Here is a 24,297-nt window from a genome sequence, read left to right as displayed (position 1 = left end):
AAATAAATAAATAAATAAATAAATAAATAAATAAATAAATAAATAAATAAAATAAATAAAATAAAATGCTAACAATCATCTGAGCCTTCAGAGAGTCAGAATCTTTTTGCTGGTGGAGGGTCTTGTCTCAATGTTGATGGCTGCTGACTAACCAGGGTGGTGGTTGCTGAAGATTGAGGTAGTTGTAACAATTTCTCTTCTTTTCCTTTCTCTTTTCTTTTCTTTTCTTTTTTGGAGATAGGGTCTCACTCTGTCACCCAGACTGGAGTGCAGTGCCTTCCTTACTAAGCTTAATCATTTCTAGCTTTTGATTTCAAGTGAGATTTGTGACTCTTTTTTTCACTTGAATACTTAGAGGCCATTGCAGCGTTATTAAATGACCTAATTTCAATATCATTGTGTCTCAGGGAATAGGGAGGCCCGAGGAGAGGGAGAGAAATGGGGGAAGGGCCAGTTGGTGGAGCAGTCAGAACACAGAAAACATTGTTTGCTGTCTTATGTGGATGTGGTTCATGGTGCTCCAAAACAATTACAATAGTAAAATCAAAGATAACTGATCACAGATCACCATAATTATGAAAAAGGTTGAAAAACTGTGAGAATTACCAAAATGTGACAGAGAGACAAACAGTGATCACACACTGTTGGAAAAATGGCACCAATGGTTGCCACAAACTTTCAATTTGTAAAAAATGCAGCATCTAGGAAGTGCAATAAAGCAGAGTGCAATAAAACAAGGTATGCCTGCATAACACAGGTGGAGCACGTTTGACCCCCTCAGTTGCTGAGCAGGGACTGCCTCTGCTCAGGGAGGCACTGTGGGACGATGAAGGCAGTGCTGAAGTTGAATCCCTGTTCTGCCATTTACTGGCTGGATGTCCTCGGGCAAGAGAGAGAATCCCTATGGGTTTCAGTTTCCGCTTCTATGAAATAGAGATTCATACCTACCTGATAGAGATGAGACAGGGAATAATCAAGTGGAGATTACAAATTCCCCAGCCCAGGTCCTTCCATGGGGAAAGCACTCAAATATCATGTCTAGTTTCCTCTTCTATTTATTTTGTTTCAGAATGGAATCTTTTAACATGTGCCTTCCAAGGAGTTTGGTCTCAAATTCCTTGATTCAGCCCTAAGTAAATATTTTCAGCACAGAAGCTGGTCAGTTTCCCAGTTGGCCTTCAAGGATGAAGTTGTACTGTTGGCTGTTGTTGCCTAGTTTGTCCTCAGCTGAGCTGAATCCCACTTCAGTTCCTATCAAAAGGTGTTTTGGGGAGACCACGTGGTGCAACTAGAAAGCCCAGCTTTCAGAGCCACTCAGACCTGAGTTCTAGCCCCAGCCCTACCTCTACCAGCTGCAGGACCTTGAGCCAGTTATTTAAACCTTCTAGGCCAAGATTTTTTTTTAACCCCTAAAATGAGGATACAAATCTTCTAGGTTGTCCCAAGGTTAAATGAAATACCTAAAAGTACTTACAACATCATAGTACTCAATAATTGTCACTATGATTTTTTTTTTTTTCTTTCTTGGAGAGATGGGGCCTCACTATGCTCAGGCTGGTTTCAAACTTCTGGCCTCAAGCAGTCCTCCTGTCTTGGCCTCCCAAAGTGTTGGGATTACAAGCGTGAGCCACTGCACCTGGCCATATTTTTAAAATCTACTTTTTGAGAAAATTCGGATGAGGAAAATGGGTGAGACCCGGTCTATGGTGGAGGCCAGTTGTAAAGTAATGGCAGCCATCAAATAGAGGCAGTGTGCCATGTTTATCCATGGCCAAACATGAGAAGATTTCCAGAGGCTCTGTGAACAATGGGGGCTGTTTTCCCTGATGATCCTGACAGGTCTGCTCAAGGACAAATGGCCCTGACTGACCTCATTGGTAGCTGCCAGCTCATCAGTTTACCCAAAAATTCTATACCAAGACTCAATGCTTATAAACCCTTTTCCCAATGGTAGTTTTTTCTCTCTTCTTTTGTAATAACCTCATTGTTGCTTTTATTTCTCAACCACAGTATCTTGACTGTCTCCCACATTTGAGTAAATTGCATGCAGACGACTACATGGCTCTGTGTTACTTTTGCCATCACAAACAGGCAAGGGATGAGAAGGCTTAATAAGATCATCATTTGTTGTAATACTTCTCTGACCTACCACCTGCCTATGATCAAAGCTGCATGCAAATATTCTAAGGCTCACACCAAAGCTCAACTAGGACAGTTAGGTGAATGGATGGATATGGGATGGGGAAAGGACCTTCCTACCCACTTTTCCTGGCCTCTTCTGATCCCTTAACAAACAACATCCACACTAATGCCCCTCTCAAAGCTCCCCTCCCCTGCCATTTATTCCTATTTTGTGACCACTCAACACAGCTGCATGCCTTCTTTGTGGCTCCAACCAAGGAGTGAATTCTGCAAAGAGGAGTGACAATTGTGAGGGTCCTGCCAGTTTACCTATATATACATGGATGTGTGTATGTAAGAAAATAGATAATAGGGGTTCCCCACTGCTATACAATGAGCTAGAATGTTGCAGTCCTTCACTAGCTGTTGGGGTAAGTTTTATTCATTCTTGAGAAAGAATGAAGTCAAGAATGAAGAGATAGAAACAGCAAGTGGGATTCAGCAACCAAGCAAGGGGATTTCTTTAATCAATGAAAGAAATTAAACTGCAAGAGCAGATTCCCAGTCCTCCCTTTCACAGTTTTAAAAGCTACAAGGTGAATAAACTTCAAAAATTCTATTTAAAAAGTGATTTATTTTTCCGAATTTAATTTATTCCAACCCACCCAGAAGGAGTGGAGCACCCAAAACCTTGCAGCTCCTCATTCCTATTTCATGGTCCAGCGACACAGAATTGTGGACACTGGAAGAGGAGTCTTGGAGGTCATCAGTCCCACCCTCCTGCTTTCCACATGAGCAGTCTGAGCCCAAAACAAATGGACTCAGCTGCCATTTGCCAACTCCTGTTGCCAGGGCCAGGAGTAAACCTCAGTCTCCCAATTTCCAGCAAGAATGTTTTTCACCAACCAAGGGCATGTGAGCAGAGGAGCTCTGGTCTCCTCTGGAGTAAAGCTAGCTTAATTACTTTGACCTTGGTGGCTTTTGTGAAATTTAACAACTGGGCATTGCAACCATATGGCTAATACGACTAAAGGAGAAGTTTCCTCAACACCTCTTGCTTTGTCAGGGCTGCTTCCGGGCATCATCCTCGTGTGTGTTTGAAGAACTGACCTGACCAGCAGCGCGTGAGCCAAGGCCAACAGGATACTTCAGGGGGACCATGGCCAGTCCTTTCTTCTTCCAGTAATTCTCCGCATTGAATTTTTCCACAGCCGCTTTCCTCAAGGAGTAGGAAGACATGGCCACACATTCTCTCCAACACTGGATCAGGTTCTTGGCATTGATCTCTTGTTTGTAGGGTGTTTGATCAATTTCCTTGTACATGTTTATCATTCGCACCTATGAAAGAAAAGGAGATTAAAGCAGGGAGGGGAAACCCAGCAGACATAGGCTCATCCTTTCACTGTCCTCCTGGTCAAATTCTGCTCATCCTATAAGGTCCAAGCCGAGTTCTACTTAGTCCTTGTGGAAGCCTTTCCTAATGCACAACATTGTCCTCTTCCTCTACTCAGAGCTTCTATCAAACATGCTAGCATTTACTTATGTGCTTTCTATGCTACTCTTGTGCAACTTTAAAGGATGGAACCCTTCCCTTATGTTGCAATATAACTCGACCACAGTCTATGTACACTGTAGACTCTTAATTCTAGTTGCATTTGGCATATCTGCTGAAAGATCATCTAGGCCACATGATTTGGATTACTCCCATGCTATGTTGCAAGATAAGACTACTCACCTCCAAAACAAGCAAACATGAAAGTTTGTTTAAATATGACCAATATCTAGGATGAAGAACAAAGTAAAAGATTCTATCCTAGGATGTCTGAAGCACTGAGTAGAATTCTTCCCGTATTTCCAGAACTGGCGACTAAGACCCTCAGCTAATAATAAAAGGTGCCAAGTATGTCACATTCTCAGCTGAGAAAACTCTTAGCACTTATGGCCAGCCCCTTCCCTAAGCTGACAGAGCCATCACAGACACACTCTCCCCACCCTCCTAAGCAAATTCTCAGATCATTGTAAGAGAAAGACTGGAAATTAATGAGCTGTCCCACTTGGGGAAAAGTAGTGTTTTTAAGAGGCTGTTCCCTGCTCCAACTTCCCTGGGGATGAAGGGAGGTCTTCCTATAATTCTCCTCCATAGTGCTACCAAATGTGGCAGGACATCAGGAGAGAGTCTAGTGGGATGGCCAGGAAGGGAGGAGCAAGGCCTCCCACACATTCGAGAGAAGCAAAGAAGGTGGCTACTATTGGGTGAAAGATGGTAGATGAATTGGGACCTGGGGCCTTCTAAAGACTGCTGGGGCATGGGCAGAGAGGTGTGGTCACCAGTGGAATGCTGTGCCAGTCGCCCCCTGACAGTCCAAGGACTGCCAATTTCTGGAAGAGCTGGTAGAAATGGAGCCATAGACAATGTACTTGAAAAGTGACTACATCTGACCAAAGACAGGACTGTGAGCTTGCTGGGAGAAGCCACAGAGGGAGAAACTGGCTGTTTTCCCTGGTCCTTCTCCTCTTCCTCCTTGCATCAGCATCATAGCAGAAGGCACAGGGGAGGAGAAGGGGCTGAGAGAGAGCTCACTCCATCTCCCCACACTAATTCTACTCCAGGATCTGGGAAGAGGAGCCAGGCAGGTGAAAGTCCTTGTTGATGAACGAAGCTGGGGCTGAGACCGAAAGAACCGAAAGGAGAACCTGGATCACCATGGCAGACAGGAGGCAGGACTAGATTGCAGCTCTGGACAGAGCAGCTTGTGGAAGTTCGCCTTGTGAATTTTAGCTCCAGATCAACTGCAAGAACAAAGCAGTAATCCTGAGAGGACCCACAAACCCTCTGAAGGAAGTGGACTACTTCTGCAGGACATGGGAGATACCCCAAATACTGTGAGTGGCACAGCTGTGGAAGAGGGAAAGGGAGATCCTCCTCTCCCGAACACACACCCTTACTGGAGAAGCTGAAGGTCTGTTTGCAGGAGAAGATTCTGACTTTACCTGGAGCTGAGCCAATTTAGAGAGCTGAGCAAAATGCAGATAGAGGAAGCAGCAGAAAGGCCCTAGGAACTTGCTGTGTCCCCTAGCAGGCCATTCCTGCCTAACAACACAGGGATCCATCAGGGGGTGGGGGTGACCAGAGGAGCAAGGGGTGAAACTCCACAGGGAGAAAGAAATCTCTAGCTGAACTTTGTAACGATTTGAATGAGGCAAGAAGCCTCCTGGCCAGAGCTCGGTGGGAGGACACAAATCTGGTGTGCAGACTCCACAGGCCGGGGAAGAACCAAGCCTTTTTCTCTCGCAGCTGGGAGGGATGTAGCCCAGGGCAAGTTTTCAAGCCCATCACACCCTCTGCCTGGAAACACACTCAGGGCTGCTGGGGAGTGCACGGTGGAAGTGAGACCAACCCTTCAGTTTGTATGGGAGCTGGGAGAGGCTTGTAACTGCTGGCTTTCCCTCACTTCCCTAACAACCTGCATGACTCAGCAGAGGCAGCCACAATTCTCCTAGGTACACAACTCCAGTGACCTGGGAATCTCTCCCCTAACCCACACAGCAGCCACAGCAAGACCCACCCAAGGAGAGTGTGAGCTCAGACATGCCTAGCCCCGCCCCCACCTGATGGTCCTTCACTATCCACCCTGGTAGTGGAAAACAAAGGCCATTTAATCTTGGGAGTTCTATGGCCCCACCTACCACCAGTTCCTCTCCACATTACTACAGCTGATGCTTTCTGGAAAGTGCCACCTCCTAGCAGGAGGCCAACCAGTACAAAAATAGAGCATAAACCACCAAAGCTAAGGACCCTCATGGAGTTCACTGCACCCTCCATCACCTCCACCAGAACAGGCACTGGTATCCATGGCAGAGAGACCCATAGATGGTTCACATCACAGGACTCTGTGCAGACAAATCTCAGTACCAGCCTGGAGCTGGATAGACTCGCTGGGTGGCTAGACCCAGAAGAAAGACAAAAATCACTGCAGTTCAGCTCACAGCCACATCCATAGGAAAAGGGGGAGAGTACTACATCAAGGCAACATTCCATGGGACAAAATAATCTGAACAACAGCCTTCAGCCCTAAACTTTCCCTCTGACAGAGTCTACCCAAATGAGATGGAACCAGAAAACCAACCCTAGTAACATGACAAAACAAGGCTCTTCAACATCTCCAAAAAATCACACTAGTTCACCAGCAATGGATCCAAACCAAGAAGAAATCTCTGATTTACCTGAAAAAGAATTCAGGAGGTTAGTTACTAAATTAACCAGGGAGAAACAAGAGAAAGGCAAAGCCCAATACAAAGAAATCAAAAAATAATACAAGAAGTGAGGGACAAATATTCAAGGAAATAAATAGCTTAAAGAAAAAACAAAAATTCAAGAAACTTTGGACACACTTTTAGAAATGCAAAATGGTCTGGAAAGTCTCAGTAATAGAACTGAACAAGTAGAAGAAAGCAATTCAGAGCTCAAAGACAAGGTCTTCGAATTAACCCAGTACAACAAAGACAAAGAGAAAAGAATAGGAAAATATGAACAAAGTCTCCAAGAAGTCTGGGATTATGTTAAACAACCAAACTTAAGAATAATCAGTGTTGCTAGGAAAGTAGATAATTCTAAAAGCTTGGAAGACATATTCGGGGGGATAATCAAGGAAAACTTCCCCAGCCTTGCTAGAGACCTAGACATCCAAATACAAGAAGCACAAAGAACACCTCAAAATTCGTCTCAAAAAGATCTTCGCCTAGGCGTATTGTCATCAGGTTATCCAAAGTTAAGACAAAGGAAAGAATCTTAAGAGCTGTGAGGCAAAAGCACCAGGTAACCTCTAAAGGAAAAACTATCAGATTAACAGCAGATTTCTCAGCAGAAACCCTACAAACTAGAACGGATTGGGGCCCTATCTTCAGCCTCCTCAAACAAAATAATTATCAGCCAAGAATTCTGTATCCAGTGGAACTAAGCATCATATATGAAGGAAAGATACAATTGCTTTCAGACAAACAAATGCTGAGAGAATTCACCATTACCAAGCCACCACTGGAAGAACTGCTAAAAGGAGCTCTAAATCTTGAAACAAATCCTGGAAACATATCAAAACAGAACTTCTTTAAAGCATAAATCACACAGGACCTATAAAACAGAAATACATGTTAAAAAGCAAAAATAAACAAACAAAGTACACAGGCAACAAAAAGCATGATGAATGCAACAGTACCTCTCATTTCAATACTACCATTGACTATAAATGGCCTAAATTCTCCACTTAAAAGATACAGAACTGCAGAATAGATAAGAACTCACTAACCATCTAGTACCTTCAGAAGATTCACCTAACACATAAGGATTCATATGAACTTAAAGTAAAGGGGTGGAAAAAGGCAATTCATACCAATGGACACCAAAAGTGAGCAGGAGTAACTATTCTTATATCAGACAAAACAAATTTTAAAGCAACAGAGTTAAAAGAGACAAATAGGGACATTATAGAATGGTAAAAGGCCTTGTCCAACAGGAAAATATCACAATCTTAAACATATACACACTGGAGCTCCCAAATTTATAAAACAATTACTAATAGACCTAAGAAATGAGACAGACAGCAATACAATAATAGTACGGAACTGCAATACTCCACTGACAGGACTAGACAGGTCATCAAGACAGAAAGTCAACAAAGAAACAATGGATTTAAACTATACCTTGGAACAAATGGACTAAACAGATATATACAGAACATTTCATCTAACAACTGCAGAGTATACATTCTATTCAACAGCACATGGAACTTTCTCCAGGATAGACCATACGATAGGCCATAAAACAAGCTCAATACATTTAAGAAAACTGAAATTATATCAAGCACTCTCTCAGACCACAGTGGAATAAAACTGGAAATCAGCTCCAAAAGGAATCTTCAAAACCATGCAAATACATATAAATTAAATAACCTGCTCCTGAGTGAGCATTGGGTCAAAAACGAAATCAAATGGAAATTAAAATATTCTTCGAACTAAATGACAATAATGACACAACCTATCAAAACCTCTGAGATACAGCAAAGGTGGTGCTAAGAGGAAAGTTCATAGCCCTAAATGCCTATGTCAAAAAGACTGAAAGAGCACAAACTGACATGCTAAGGTCACACCTCAAGGAACTAGAGAAACAAGAACAAACTAAATCCACACCCAGCAGAAGAAAGGAAATTACCGAGATCAGAGCAGAACTAAATGAAACTGGAAAAAAAAAAAAAAAAAAAAAAAAGATTAATGAAACAAAAATCTGGTTCTTTGAAAAGATAAATAAAATTGATACACCATTAGCAAGATTAAGAAGAGTGAAAATCCAAATAACCTCACTAAGAAACAAAAACAGGAGATATTACAACTGACAACACTGAAATACAAGAGATCATTCACAGCTACTATGAGCACCTTTACACACATAAACTAGCAAACCTAGAAGAGATGGATAAATTCCTGGAAATATACACCTCCTAGTTTTAATCAGGAAGAATTAGATACCCTTAACAGACCAATAACAAGAGCAAGATTGAAATGATAATTTAAAAATTACCAACAATAAAAAGTCCAGGACCAGACGGATTCACAGCAGAATTCCACCAGACATTTGAAGAATTGGTACCAATCCTTTTGACACTATTTCACAAGATAGAGAAAGAAGGAACCTTAACTAAATTCATTTTATGAAGCCAGCATCACCCTAATAACAAAACCAGGAAAAGACATAACCAAAAAAGAAAACTACAGACCAATACCCTTGATGAACATTGATGCTAAAATCCTTAACAAAATACTAGCTAACCGAATCCAACAACATATCAAAAAGATAACCCACCATGATCAAGAGGGATTCATACCAGGGATCCAGGGATGCAGGGATGGTTTAACACACACAAGTCAATAAATCTGATACACTACACAAACAGAATTAAAAACAAATATCACATGATCATCTCAATGCAGAAAAAGCATTTAACAAAATCCAGCATCTCTTTATGATTAAAACTCTCAGCAAAATCAGCATAAAAAGGACATGCCTTAATGTAATAAAAGCCATCTATGACAAACACACAGCCAACATAATATTGAATGGGGAAAAGTTGAAGGCATTCCCTCTGAGAACGGGAACAAGACAAGGATGCCCACTCTAACCACTCGTCTTCGACATAGTACTGGAAGTCCTAATCTGAGCAATCAGACAAGAGAAAGAAATAAAGGGCATCCAAATTGGCAAAGAGGAAGTCAAAATGTCACTGTTTGCTGACGATATGACCGTTTACCTTGAAAACCCTAAGGACTCCTCCACAAGGCTCCTAGAACTGATAAAAGAATTCAGCAAAGTTTCTGGACACAAGATTAATGTACAAATCAGAAGTTCTTCTGTATACCAATGGTGAGCAAGCAGAGAATCAAATCAATAACACAACCCTTTTACAATAGTTGCAAATAATAATAATAAAATACTTAGGAATATACCTAATCAAGGAGTTGAGAGACCTCTACAAGGAAAACTACAAAATACTGCTGAAAGAAATCACAGATGACACAAATGGAAACACATCCCATGCTCATGGATGGGTAGAATCAATATTGTGAAAATGACCATATTGAAAAGCAATCTACAAATTCAAAGCAATTCCCATCAAAATACCATCATCATTCTTTACAGAATTAGAAAAAACAATTCTAAAGTTCATATGAAACCAAAAAAAAGCCTGCATAGCTAAAGTAAGACTAAGCAAAGTGAACAAATCTGGAGGCATCACACTACCTGATTTCAAACTATACTAGAAAGCCATAGTCACTGAAACAGTGTAGTACTGGTATAAAAATAGGCACACAGACCAGTGGAACAGAACAGAGAACCCAGAAATAAACCCAAATACTTCCACCCAACTGATCTTCGACAAAGCAAACAAAAGAATAACGTGGGGAAAGGGCACCCTTTTCAACAAATGGTGCTGGGATAATTGGCTAGCCATGTGTAGTGAGAATGAAACTGGATCCTCATCTGTGACCTTATACAAAAATTAACTCAAGATGGATTAAGGACTTAAACCTAAGACCTGAAACTATTAAAATTCTAGAAGAGAACATTGGAAAAACCCTTTTAGACATTGGCTTAGGCAAGGATTTCATGACCAAGAACCCAAAAGCAAATGCAATGAAAACACAGATAAATAGCTGGGAGCTAAATAAACTAAAGAGCTTTTTGCATGGCAAAAGGAACAGTCACAGAGTGGGAGAAAATCTTCACAACCTGCATATTTGACAAAGGACTAATATCCAGAACCTACAACAAACTCAAACAAATCAGTAAGAAAAAAACAAACAATCCCATCAAAAAGTGAGCTAAGGACATGAATAGACAATTCGCAAAAGAAGATATACAAATGGCCAACAAACATATAAAAAAATGCTCAACGTCACCAATAATCAGGGCAATGCAAACTGAAACCACAATGTGATACCACCATACTCTTGCAAGAATGTCCATAATCAAAAAATCAAAAAACTGTACTTGTTGGCTTCAATGCAGTAACAGGGAACACTTCTGCACTGCTGGTGGGAATGTAAACTAGTACAACCACTATGGAAAACCGTGTGGAGATTCCTTAAAGAACTAAAAGTGGAACTACCATTTGATCCAGCAATCCCACTACTGGGTATCCACCCAGAGGAAAAGAAGTCATTATTTGAAAAAGATACTTGCACGCGCATGTTTATAGCAACACGATTCACAATAACAAAATCATGGAATCAACCCAAATGCCCACCAATCAATGAGTGGATAAAGAAACTGTAGTGTGTATGTATAAGCATATATGTTTATATATGTGTGTATGATGGAATACTACACAGCCATAAAAAAGGAATGAATTAACAGCATTTGCAGTGACCTGAATGAGACTAGAGACTATTATTCTAACAAATATGGTGCAGTGTATACTGCTACTGCTCGGGTGATGGGTGCACCAAAATCTCACAATTCACCACTAAAGAACTTACTCATATAACCAAATGCCACCTGTACCCCAATAACTTATGGAAATAAATAAAAATAAAAGCCAATCTATTAATGTTACAAAGGAAAAAAGAGAACAAAAAGGAGATCAGTTTAGCAACTGAAATGAGCAACTTTTTCACAGCTGGCTGAGATGTTCGGGAAGTGGGGAACAACGGCCTTGATGGAATTGTGGGTAGCAGTTATACCCCCAGCCAATGGAAGCTTCTCACCAGCCAGAGAAGAATGCAGTGCTCACTCCTCAGGATCTTCTGCTTCGGGATTTTGGAGCAGGCGTCTGAGTAAGGGGGTGAGGATTGCTGAACTTTGGAGTCTGGGTTCTGCCTTAACCAGTTAGCTGGGGGACCTGGCACAAATCATTTACCACTCTGGGTCTCAAATTCCTCAACCTGAATGGCCCCCATTCTCCGACATGCCACATGTTTTGTCTGTGAAGCTAATTTAGCATTACCTTCTCAGGGGATAGTCCACATTTGGCTGCAACTTCCATGATACAAGATTCGGTGATCAGCCCTGCCTGAGGAAAGCCAAACCCACGAAAAGCCGTGTTGGATGGAAGGTTGGTTCTGCATGCCCAACCCCGGCAGCGGAGGTTGGGAAACTTGTAAGCATTGTCCATTTTCAGAAGTCCCATTTCTATCACCTGGAGAAATCCAGAGTTGATGTGATTAAGACCTTCTGAACCTGTTTTACCATCCTACGACCTCATACCAAAACCAGGCTGGGAATGGCAGCCCTCTTTACACCTCATCAAACATGCTAAAATATTCCCATGCCCCCAATTAAACACATTTTTGCTATAAAATAATTTTTAAGTATTTGAATAATGTTTCCTTTGAGAGCATTCTTTTTTATTTTTGTATTTTGGAGTTAATGCATTTTTTTTTTTTTTTTGAGATGGAGTCTCGCTCTGTTGCCCAGGCTGGAGTGCAGTGGCGCGATCTCCACTCACTGCAAGCTCCACCTCCCGGGTTCACACCATTCTCCTGCCTCAGCCTCCCGAGTAGCTGGGATTACAGGCACCCACCACTACGCCCAGCTAATTTTTTGTATTTTAGTAGAGACAGGGTTTCACCGTGTTAGCCAGGATGGTCTCAATCTCCTGACCCCGTGATCCACCTGCCTCAGCCTCCCAAAGTGCTGGGATTACAGGCGTGAGCCACTGCGCCCAACCTTAATGCATTTTTTAAGATTTCAAACATACAAAGGCCTTTGATATGTTCACAGGCCCCAAGCACTGGGTTTACATAATGTAATGATTATAATATCCCAGAAGACAGGGAAAACAGAAAAAAATGTTTTGGCATTGGGTCTAATGTGTTGGTTCTTAATAGTGAGCAATCTTTTCCCTGCTCCTGGGGACATTTTGCAATGTCTGGAGACATTTTTCATTGTTAACATTTTGGTTGAAACTCTTTTTTGTTTTGAGATGGAGTTTCATTTTTGTTACCCAGGCTGGAGTGCAATGGCACTATCTGGGCTCACTGCAACCTCTGCCTCCGGGGTTCAAGCGATTCTCCTGCCTCAGCCTCCCAAATAGCTGGGATTACAGGTGTGTGCCACCATACCCAGCTATTTTTGTATTTTTAGTAGAAACAGGATTTCACCATGTGGTCAGGCTGATCTCGAACTCCTGGCCTCAAGTGATCCACCCACCTCAGCCTCCCAAAGTGCTGGGGTTACAGGCGTGAGCCACCGTGCCCGGCTTGGTTGAAACATTTTTATTTGGGGTTGGGGTGGACACAGTGGCTCACGCCTGTAATCTCAGCACTTTGGGAGGCTAAGATGGAAGGATTGTTTGAGCCTAGTAGTTTGAGATCAGCTCTGGCAACATAGTGAGACCCAATCTCTATAAAACAATAATAAAAAAAATTAGCTAGGCATGGCGGCATGTACCTGCAGTCCCAGCTACCTGGGAGGCTGAGGTAGGAGGATCGCTTGAGCCACTGTACTACAGACTGGACAACAGAGGGAGTCTCTGTCTCAACAAGTAAAAAGTAAAAAATAAAAAGACTAGAGGGTGGTAATGCCACTGATACCTACTAAGTAGAGGCCAAAGATGGTACAATGAGCAGGATAGTCCCCACCATAAAGAGCTACACACTCCAAAATGTCAGTAGGGCCAAAGCTGAGAAAGCTTGGTCTCATGTGTGAATCTGGGAAAAGAGCTCTAAGTTTGGGAAGCCGGGGGTGAACACACAGATACAACTCAGCCAGCATCTCTGGGCTCACACCAGGAAATAACACATGGCTACCCCTGCAAGGATGGTCATTATGCCTTTATAATAAAATATTACTTAATTATTGGACATTTTCTAAGTTAAATCATTTTATGTAACACTCTTTCAGGAATGTGAACTTGTTCCTTAAAACACTTACCAATAATGATTCATCCAAGGAGGTGCCTGCATTGCTATAATGCTCCATGTCCAGGGCCAAGATTCTGCCATCATTCATGAATCCAGCCTGGGGAAGAGAACCGACATCGAATGCTGGAACAGCGGCCAAGTCTGTCTAAATTTTGTCATTTGCGAGCCCTCCACAGGTACGGGAAAAGTGTCATGACATTGGATTTGGCAGTGATTTCTTGAATAATATATAACTAGCTCTGTGATCTTAGGCAAGCTATGTAACCACTCAGGCGATTTGTGAAATGGAAGTAAATAAGGCAACACATAGAAAATTATAGGCAAGTGCCTGAAACATAGCAAGTACTCTAAATATAATTAATATTACTACCGTAAATAGTATTTACATCACCTTTCCTCACACTACTCTCCATCAGAAAACATTATTTTCTCATAGTTTTAGTCACCATTATGGCAACGGCTTCTGTCACTATAATCCAGTCCTTTCAACAAAGTCCCGTGGGGGTGAAGGATATTTCTGCTTCAGGGTCCTGCTGTCACTTCTTCCCCCAGTATTTACACAAACAAGTTCTTCATTGTCCTTCCAGATTGGCTTCTCCTTCCAACTTGTCGCTTTCTTCTAAAACCCTCCAAGTCATGTTTGTGGTTTTATTCTTCATTGCATTTTGCCACGATTTTCACTAATCCTGTTTTATTTTACACTATAATGGCTCTTGGACCCATCTCTTCTACATCTTACTATCATATCTCAGACCCCCCAACTGCTTCATGTCTGAATGTATCAGCTGCCTCCCGCTGATCTACCAGCTTCCATCCTCTCTCCTCCCCAGACCATCCTCTTAGCCTCCCGAAAGTACTCATGTTTAATTACGGCACTGAGCCAGTCAGGGATTCACTGTCTCACTCTTTCTTTTAAGATCAAGTTTAAACCTCCCACTCTGGGACCGTAGGCCCCTCTCAGTCAGGCATCACCTAAGCCCATCAATCCTATTTTTCACTACCCTCCAGGAAGTGCTCTGTGTTCTAATCCCCCCCTCCCCTTACTCCTGCCTCTATCAAACATGCCATGTTTATTACACCTCTGTAGTTTTGCTCTTACTATTCCCACACCTGGCATGCCTTCTTTCTGTCTATTCTGTTTTTTTTTTTTTTTTTTTTTTTTGTGACAGAGTCTCACTCTGTCACCCAGGCTGGAGTGCAGTGGCGCGATCTTGGCTCACTGCAACTTCTGCCTCCCCAGTTCAAGCGATTCTCCTGCCTCAGCCTCCCAACTCGCTGGGATTACAGGTGCCTGCCACCACGCCTGGCTAATTTTTCATATTTTTAGTAGAGACAGGGTTTCACTGTGTTGCCCATGCTGGTCTCAAACTCCTGAACTCAGGCAATCCACCCACCTCAGCCTCCCAAAGTGCTAGGATTACAGGCCTGAGCCACCGTGCCTGGCCTCCATTCTTGAAGACCTATCTTTTACCTTCTCTAAGAAGGTGCTTATATATACTCCAACTCATATTCCTCTCTCTATCTTTTAACCTGAGATTGTTATGTTTTCGTAATGACTTTACATGTCTTATTTTAAAAAATCTCCTTCAGGATAAAGTTTACTGTAGCAAATGTTTCTGAGCTAAATCAAATTCAAAATACAGTTTAGAGTGTGATGTGAAATGGAAACATTCATTATCTCCTAAAACACATGTATGTAGTTATGCAGTTTTGTGATGGAGATAATGCTATGCATTTAACAAATCCTGTTGTCTTTCATCTTGGGCACACAGGAAGATGACATTTCCCAGCCTCCCTTACAGTTAGGTGACAGAGGTCTCGCCAATGACATCTGGACACAACTGAGATCCGGTGCCTAAAACCTAAAGCACCAACCACATGACACTCCATGCTCTCTCTCTCTTCCCTGTCTGCTGCCCTCAGCAAAAGATCTGGAAGACTCAGAGTTTGCAGGGCAGTGATACCCAATAAAACTTTCTGTGATAATGGCAGTGTTCTGCGTCTGCACTGTCCAATATGGCAGACACTAACCACATGTGGCTACTGGGCACTTGGAATATAGCTAATACAACTATGGAGCTAAATTTCTAATTGTATTTAATTTGGGCAATTTAGATTTAAATAGTCATATGCCCCTAGTGACCATTATATTGGATGATGCAGTCCAAGGGCACAGTGGCACCAATAAATGGAAACAGCTCCAGTCCTCAATGATTTTACAAAGCAGAATCCTCCCCTTTTCCCCCTCAATGATTATACTGAGCTGTTACTTGAGCAAGAAATGACATAATGAAAGCTTAAGAGCTTTTAAGTTGTTTGTTAGAGCAGTTAGCCCACTCTGGCAAGTAAAATTTTTCTTATAAAGCAAAAGAATCACTATTTTCTGCTACAAATTTTTTTCTATGAATTTCTGGAACCCCATTTTACAAAAATATCCTTGATACATCGAAGAATGAGGAACCCATTTATCAATAATTGTTTTTATTACAAATACTGTTATGAGAATTATTCTACTTTTACCTTTTTTATATGTGGGAATAAGTATGGTAATCAGATCTACTTTAATGATGTACACACTCATGTTTCCTAGTTATTCGCTCTGTACAGCCAATACCAGGTAGCACTAAGTGTTTTATTTCTGAAACTGACATCTTTGAGCTAAGCAGAAAAGCCTCCATTGAACCAGCTAGTAGTTAAAAGTCAGTGCAACAAATAGAAAGTTAAATCGATGCTCTGTTTGTTGATTTGCTCACTGTTACTCCCCACTAGAGAGTAGCCAAAGGCTGCCCTGTGCACTGATAGGATGTTATATCTACAACATAAATCATTCCTCCACACCTTCTTGTACTCACTTTGTACTTTCCAAGGTAAGGATGGCGGCCTCCAGTTATTAACATGTCTTCTCCTCGTTCCAGAACACAGCGAACTGCACGGCCATGTCTAAAACAGAAAAAAAGCAAGTGAAGTAAACTCTCTTACCTAGTAGGCATTCTCTGGGCTTTGTATAACTCCTAAGCAAGAGCCTGAGTGAAGCCTACACGTATCACAGAACAACACAACTACTTCCCATGCCTAGCCTCTGCTGATCTAAGGCGTACACAGTGGGCTTTCCTCCCGTGAGGTCAGGGAGTAATGCCAGGTATTTGCAACTTGTGGGATGGAGGCTCTTGGGTGCCGGGGGCTCCAGGGCATTGCGTTGGGAGCATTTCCCATTGCAGTAACAACCTTTATTATAGGCAAATGGTCCCAAGGTCTTATTTTAGACTCACCAGAAATGGAAGATTGAAGGTGCTAACTACCAAGTGCTCCCTGATGGGAGAGATCTGGAATCAAGGTCTTTTTGCTTCCTGAGATGGAGGAACTGACCCATATTACTCAGCAAACAAATTAAGCCTTCTAGGTGTGCCTGCTCCAGAGACAATTTTCCATGAGAATTTTTTGAGATCCTCAAAGGAAAATGGCTATATAAATGAATGTAAGCATAACAAAAGCAAAGTCTCTATTTAAATCAAGAAAATATACATATATACACATATACATATATACATAAACGTATATGTACATACACATATGCGTGTATGTATATGTACATATATGTATATATGTGTGTGTATATGGGACCCCATTTTACAAAAATATCTTTGATATATTGAAGAATGTCCATATATACAAACATATACATATGTTTATGTGTATGTATATAAACATATATGTGTATATGTACACATAGGTACATGGTTCAAAAAGTCATATATATGACCTCTACATATATAGCTCAGTCCAGCAGGTGCTGAGGACAAGTAACTCCCACCCATTCAGGACCTGTTTCTGCCCACTTTCTAGGTATTATAATATTTTTTCTGTGGCTTTTATTATTTTCAGTAATTGATTCTTATTTTGGTTTCTATAGGACAGTATAAGACAAGTAAGTGTAATAAGCTGGTAGCTTGATTGTGTGTTTGTATAGTATATGTGATATTAAATAATCTTGGCCCAGGTTTTTCCTCACTGATTCTGACAGTGAGAACTCTCAGCGTGACTTCATTTTATTTTTAGCAGATTTTCTCCACTTACTTGTTTGCGGCAAATGCAGTGACGGCTGCAATGATTCCGGTTTTGAACACCTTCCCTCCAAATGCTCCACCAACACGCCTTACATGGCACATGACCTTGTTAGCTGGGAGCTTCAAGGTCGAGGCAACAATGTCCTGTAAACAATAATAGTTCTGATTAATCTGATCCATCTTCAGCAAGGACTTAACTGTGACTATTATTGCCACATCTATGATCTTAACAAACAAAACTGTCCCCTGAAATGGGAGTGTGACAGCCACTAGATGTTTTGATTCTTTAATGTTGCACATGATACCCACACGGTGTGGTTATGCTAAATAATGGGATAATGTTCAACAACCCTGGCACACAGCCCCACCTGATCTCAGCAATACTTGGCTATAATGACATTGCCAAAACTAATTAGTAGTGTTTTCATTGCCAGTGACATATTTTTGTGCTCATACTTTTTTGTATTTTCCCCATGAACCACACCTAAAGTATTCTATTCACACTAATCCCTAGGCATACGTTTCCTGAAGCCATGGGATTTTGCAGTCTTCTAAGCCTCACTCAGCATGGGTCTTTTCCCTGCATTCTACTGTCTCTGCTGGAATATAAGCACTTCTCAGCCAGGTGTGGTGGCTCATGCCTGTAATCCCAGCACTTTGGGAGTCCAAGGCAGGCGGATCACCTGAAGTCAGGAGTTCGAGCCCAGCCTGGCCAACATGATGAAATCCCATCTCTTCTAAAAATACAAAAAGCAGCCAGGCATGGTGGTGTGTGCCTATAATCCCAGCTACTCAGGAGACTGAGGCAGGAGAATTGCTTGAACCTGAAAGGCAGAGGTTGCAGTGAGCTAAGATTGCACCCTGCACTCCAGCCTGGGTGACCAAGCGAGACTCTGTCTCAAAAAAAAAAAAAAAAAAAAAAAAAGCACTTCTCACTTCTTGCTTGGATTGCTGCTAAAGTTGACTAGTTGGTCTTTCCTGGATGCCGATCTCACTCTTTTCTGGCATCCTAATGATTAGGGGTCATTTAGTCTTAATAATTGATTCTTACAGATGTGAAGCCTGAGACGGATGAGGTTACGGACCCAACATCCCACAGGGAGTGAAGAGTAAAGCAGGCCTGGAGTGGAGTTCCTCTGACCCTCCTTAGGATCCTGCCTTTTATGAGGCCTCATTCTCCACAGTCTTACATTCCTACTCTTCTGCTAAGAGCACTGGCTCCTTATGACCAGAATCAAGACCCCTCTGCCTCATTTCCCTTACTCTCAACCTGATGCTTAAACCTAGCCTCCCTTAAGGCACCCCTCCATTCCAGCTGGGGTGGTCATTGTGCTATTCCTCCTTCCTTCCATGCATATGCTGCCTGGGGTACAGGAAACAGGCAACAAATGCTTGCAGAAGAGTTGAGAAAATAAATGAATGGATGTCATTTGATCTTGCTGTGGAATTGCCTGGAAGTGACCTCTCTTGTCCTACCATCTAGACAAACCTCACTCTCACTCTGAATCCAAACTTAAGACTTCTTTGTGGGACTTCCTGGATGATTCCAGCCCTCAGCAAACTCTCCTTTTTCCTAATTTCTCCACCCATGTAAATTTTGCCTTTGCTGATTTAGCACCTGGTTGCATCCTTTTCAATATTGTTTCCTAACTGTTTCATGTGAGTTAGGCACCATAGACTTTGGAGAGCAGCTCTTGCTCTTTCTTCTCCTGTGTTCTTAACAGTGGTTCCAAGAGCTGAGCAAGAGATCTGCTGATTCCATAACTGGTTTTAAAGCTACAATCCACAAACAAAAGGCTCCCACTTTAATAACACTCTTTTAAAAGCATTGAACTCATATGACTATCAATACCCAAATCAATATGGCTATTAGTACTCAATATTTCTTCAGTCCCTGAAGAAATAACATTTTTTGTTTTGTTTGTTTTGTGTTAAGAGACAGAGTCTCACTGTCTCCCGGGCTGGAGTGCAGTGGCTGATCATAGCTCACTGAAGCCTTGAGCTCCTGGGTTCAAGCGATCTCCCCACCTCAACCTCCCAAGTATACTTTCATCTCTAATTGCTCTTGATATATTTCACTGGCTGGAAATCATTTAGCCATGTCCTCTCCACAATGGCCCCATGTTACCTGTATATATTTGGGAAACTGTGTAGACACGTAGACATCCATTTCTTGATCCTCTCCCTTGGGAACAACAAGCATGCTTTGGGTTTCCATATAAAAATGTTCTTGACCTCCCATATGTATTTCACCTGTTACAGGAAAATACATGAAAGTCAAGGAAGCAGTCAGAAGAAACAGGTAGCGTCCCCCAGGTGTCATCCCGTTATGCAGAAATTCCACTGACAGTGCTTCTGCTGGGGGAGCAGGCTGCACAGTGAAGTGCAACAAACAATGTTTAGCTTTCAGTCTACTTGCAGATTTGAAGTAAAGTTCTGTAGGAGAATCTTTTGTGTCTGCCAATGTCTAGGTCACAGAGTCCTAGAGAAAGGTGTATGACTTTCTAGAACCAAAAGCAGAGGGGTCTTGATTCAGTAGGTGATAAGGAGCCAGTGCTATTGGCAGAGGAGTAGGAATGTGAGAATGTGGAGGCTTCTAGCTCTAGGACAAGTGGGAGTAGATATACTGCTCTCTGCACCTCCTGTGAAGTACAGATAACAGCCCTGAGCATTATTTATAAAACAAACATAAGAAGACTCTGCAAGGTGGAGAGAAGGCAGACCAGCTAGGGACTTCAGGACCCAAGGAAAGACACAGCAGTGAGTTCAGTGAGTTTTGTTGTTGTTTGCCTCAGATATCCCAGACTTAGTTCCGCAGAAGCCAACAATCTAAAAACACCAACAGGCAAAGACACACACACACACACACACACACAATCTTCAAGAAAAGCCCACTCTCCCTAACCAAAGGACCAGAAAAGGGAAAGACTAGAACACAAAAAACTTAGACAATAAGCACTCTACTCCAGGCAAACATCATGGAAAAAATCTGCAGCCCTACCCCTACTGTAAAGGTTGAATAGGATATCTATAGTTCCACCCTTGTCAGGCTGCAATGAGATGTCCCAGCCTCTCTGTTGGGGTGCTGTCAGTGGACGCCACATGGAGAACCCGGACTTACAACCCCTACCTAGCAGTAACAAGGCATCACTCCCTTCTTCCCCATCAGCAAAAGGTTAAAGTAGTCCAGTGAAACGGAATATTATAATAAAATAGAAGATTAAAATAAGATCTAAAGTTTCATTACATATCTAAAATGCCTAGGATACAATCAAATATCATTCATACCAGGAACCAAGAAAATCCCAACTTCAATGAGAAAAGACAATCAACAGATGCCAACACTGAGATGACACAAATGTTGGAATTATCTGACAAGGACTTTAAAGCAGCTGTAATAAAAATGCTTTAATAAACAATTACACAAACACTTGAAACAAATGAAACAATAGAAACCTCAGCAAATAAACAGTATAAAAAGAAAAAACAAATATAAATTTTAGAATTAAGAAATATAGCAAAAATTTCAAAAGTTCAAGGGAGGGCTCAGCAACAGAATAGGGAGAACAGAGGAAATGATCAATGTACAAGAATACAGAACAATAGAAAATGGCCAATCTGAAAAGCAGAAAAAAATAGACTGGAAAAAAATGAACCCCACCTCAGGAACCCATTGGCTTAATAAAAGAGCTAACATTTGTGCCATTGAAGTCCCAAGTATTTGAAAAATAATGGCTAAAAATTTCCCTAAATTCACAAAAGACACAAATCTACAGATTCAAGAAGCTGAGTGATCCCAAATAGAATAAATTCAAAGAAATACACTCCAAGACACATCATAGTCAAACTTCAGAAAACTAAGGACAAAAGCACCATCTTGAAAACTATGAGAAAGAAACACTACTTCACCTATAGGAGAAAAGTACTTTCGTGGTGAAACCCTGTCTCTACTAAAAATACAAAAATTAGCCAGGCATGGTGGTGGGTGCCTATAATCCCAGCTACTCAGGAAGCTGAGACAGGAGAGTAGTTTGAACCCGGGAGGCAGAGGTTGCAGTGAGCTGATATTGTGCCACTGCACTACAGCCTGGGCGACAGAGGGAGACTCCATCTCAAGAAAAAAAAAAAGAAAAAAAAAAAAAAGAAGAAGAAAAGCACTTTTAAAGACAGCAGTTTTCTCTTCAGGAACCATGGAGGCCAGAAGAAGTGATAAAAATTTTTCTAGTGTGAAAATACCTGTCAACTCAGAGTTCTATATCCAGCAAAAATATCTTTCAACAATGAAAGGGAAATCAAGACATTTTCAGATGAAGGAAAACCAAGAATTTGTTTTAAACGGATTTACCCTGTAATAATGGCTGAGGGAAGTTGTTAAAACAGACAGAAAGGGATTTTTTTTTTAAATGAAGAAATGTTAAAATATCAGGAAGGAAGAAAGAACAACAGAAAGAATAAAAATACCAGTAAATACAATAGACTTCCTTTCTCCTCTTGGGTTTCCTAAATTGTGTTTGAAAAATTGTAACATTACTTCATGTGATTATAAATGTATGTAGAATAAATAAATAGAATTATCAATTATATTATAAAAAGGAGAAGGATGTAAAGGGAGGTAAAACTTCTACACTTCAACTTGTAAAATGTTGAAACCAGACTGTGATATTTCATATATGTAAATATTTTATATGTATAAATTTTATTATATATATGTACGTGTATATGTGTGTGTAAACTATCTAGAGCTACCACTAAAAAAATTGTACAAGGAGATATACTAAAAAATACTATAGATTAATCAAAATGAAATTCTAAGCAAATATTCAGGCAACCCACAGGAAGGTGGGGAAAAGAATAAAAAGCAGAGGGAACAAACAGAATACAATTATTACTGGCCATCATGTTAATGGAAGGCAGAACTTTTAAAAATTAAAAATTTACTCAGTAATAGTGATTTGCAAATTGTTTGAGGATTCCCAATGAAATGTTTTAAATTGTAATCTGGACTTCCTATCTTATCAAAAATCTGAGTTTAAAAAAGACCGCAGAAAAATGAATAGATTCTGCTTCACTTATAAAATATAAACATTAAAATTTCACAAGTTCGGATCTTCACTTCAATTTAAGCTTTTATCAGATTGTCTAAAGACCCATGTCATTGTCACTAGGCTCAAATTCAAGCTTGCAGTATTATTGATTCTGCCTATCCACTCAGAATTTATTTTGTTAGGTATTCACTTTATTTAAAATATACAGAGCTAAAAGAATTAGACAGAGCTGTACCTGTTTAAATCTGTAAAGCAGGCAAAGTTTTAGAAACCTGTTATATTGTCCTGCCTACCCCAACAGCCCCCACCATGGTGCCCCCTCTTCACCTTAGGGTATTGCTCTCAACTCTCTAGGTTGGAAACCAATTTGATCAACTAATCCCCGAGATAAAATGTTATCCCAGTATGGGTTTAGGAGTGATTCCTCCAGGCATATTTACATTTTAATAAGAGGCCCTTAAAGTCCCAAATTTACTAAGATGTGAATGTATCTATTTGTACCATGCCCAGCAGAGCAGGTTGTGGGGAAAATTGTCTCAGGTTCAAGGCTCCCTGGGTCTCTTGCAAATCCTTCTATACAGATTGTCCTCTGTGCTCTTCAGTATAAAGCACATCCCAGTTAACAGAATTTTAATGAGATAAATAAGAAGTAGGATAATGTGGAAAGAATACTAACTTTGGAATTGGGAAAACTCTTAGATTTGATCCTGGTCAAGCAGATAGCCTCTCTAGCCTCAGCTGGCTCATTTGAAAATGGTAATCTTTAGCATCCTCCAGTGCTATGACACTGGGATTAGATAGAGCTGAAATGTATCTTCGCAGCAGATAAGTGCAAACAATAATAGTACTCCCTCCAAGAACACATTCTAAGACCTGATGTAATGCTCCATGTATTTTATCTTTTAAATATTTTTTTTCGTGGAACACCTATTTTCTTTTTTTCCTTCAACTTTTAAGTTCTGGGGTACATGTGCAGGATGTGCAGGTTTGCTTCATAGGTAAATGTGTGCCATGATGGTTTACTGCACAGATGAACGCATCACTTAAGTATTAAACCTAGCATCCACTAACTATTCTTCCTGATGCTCTCCCTCCCCTTACCCCCACTCCTACAGACCCTAGTGTGGGACACTTATTTTCTTAGAAGACAGATAAAGTGTTGCTATGATAATTAATTCTATTTACCTCTCATTGAAATAAGTAATCAGAAACTCATAATCCAAATGACGATAGCAGACAAAGGAAAAACTAGACTCAAATTAGTGAGTCAAAAGGATGAAAACTGGTTTTCTTTTGCCTTCCCTCGTCTTTCCCTTCCCTTGTCTTTCCTTTTCTTTCTCCTTCCCTCCATCTCTCTCTCTCTCTCTTTCTATCTTTTCTTTTTTCTTTGACAGTCTCACTCTGTCGCTCAGGCTGGAGTGTAGTGGCGTGATCTCATCTCACTGCAATCTCCTCCTGAGGGTTCAAGCCATTCTGGTGCCTCAGCCTTCCGAGTAGCTGGGATTACAGGTGTTTGCCACCACACCTGGCTAATTTTTGTATTTTTATTGGAGACAGGGTTTTGCCATATTGCCAGGCTGATCTCAAACTCCTGGCCTCAAGCAATCTGCCTGCTTCAGTCGCACAAAATTCTGGAATTACAGGCATGAGCCACC

General features: G+C 41.1%; 1 protein-coding gene across 1 annotated transcript in view; it reads right to left on the bottom strand.

The window, feature by feature from the left end:
• The window catches only part of LOC111546911 (aldehyde oxidase 1), an 88,638-nt gene that overhangs the window by 17,662 nt on the left and 46,679 nt on the right, over positions 1 to 24,297 (bottom strand). Inside the window, exons 21-26 of the mRNA XM_023218417.1 lie at positions 19,726 to 19,850; positions 17,608 to 17,741; positions 16,386 to 16,473; positions 13,544 to 13,630; positions 11,616 to 11,807; positions 3,232 to 3,459 (exon numbers count right to left, since the gene is read on the bottom strand). Of these exons, the coding sequence (XP_023074185.1) occupies positions 3,232 to 3,459; positions 11,616 to 11,807; positions 13,544 to 13,630; positions 16,386 to 16,473; positions 17,608 to 17,741; positions 19,726 to 19,850 (854 nt within the window). The remainder of the gene's footprint in view (positions 1 to 3,231; positions 3,460 to 11,615; positions 11,808 to 13,543; positions 13,631 to 16,385; positions 16,474 to 17,607; positions 17,742 to 19,725; positions 19,851 to 24,297) is intronic.

Source organism: Piliocolobus tephrosceles, chromosome 11 (genome assembly GCF_002776525.5).
Source record: "Piliocolobus tephrosceles isolate RC106 chromosome 11, ASM277652v3, whole genome shotgun sequence".
Taxonomy (NCBI): Eukaryota; Metazoa; Chordata; class Mammalia; order Primates; family Cercopithecidae; genus Piliocolobus; species Piliocolobus tephrosceles.
Note: the sequence above shows the minus strand (reverse complement) of the source record. Positions and strands in the feature narration are given on the sequence as shown.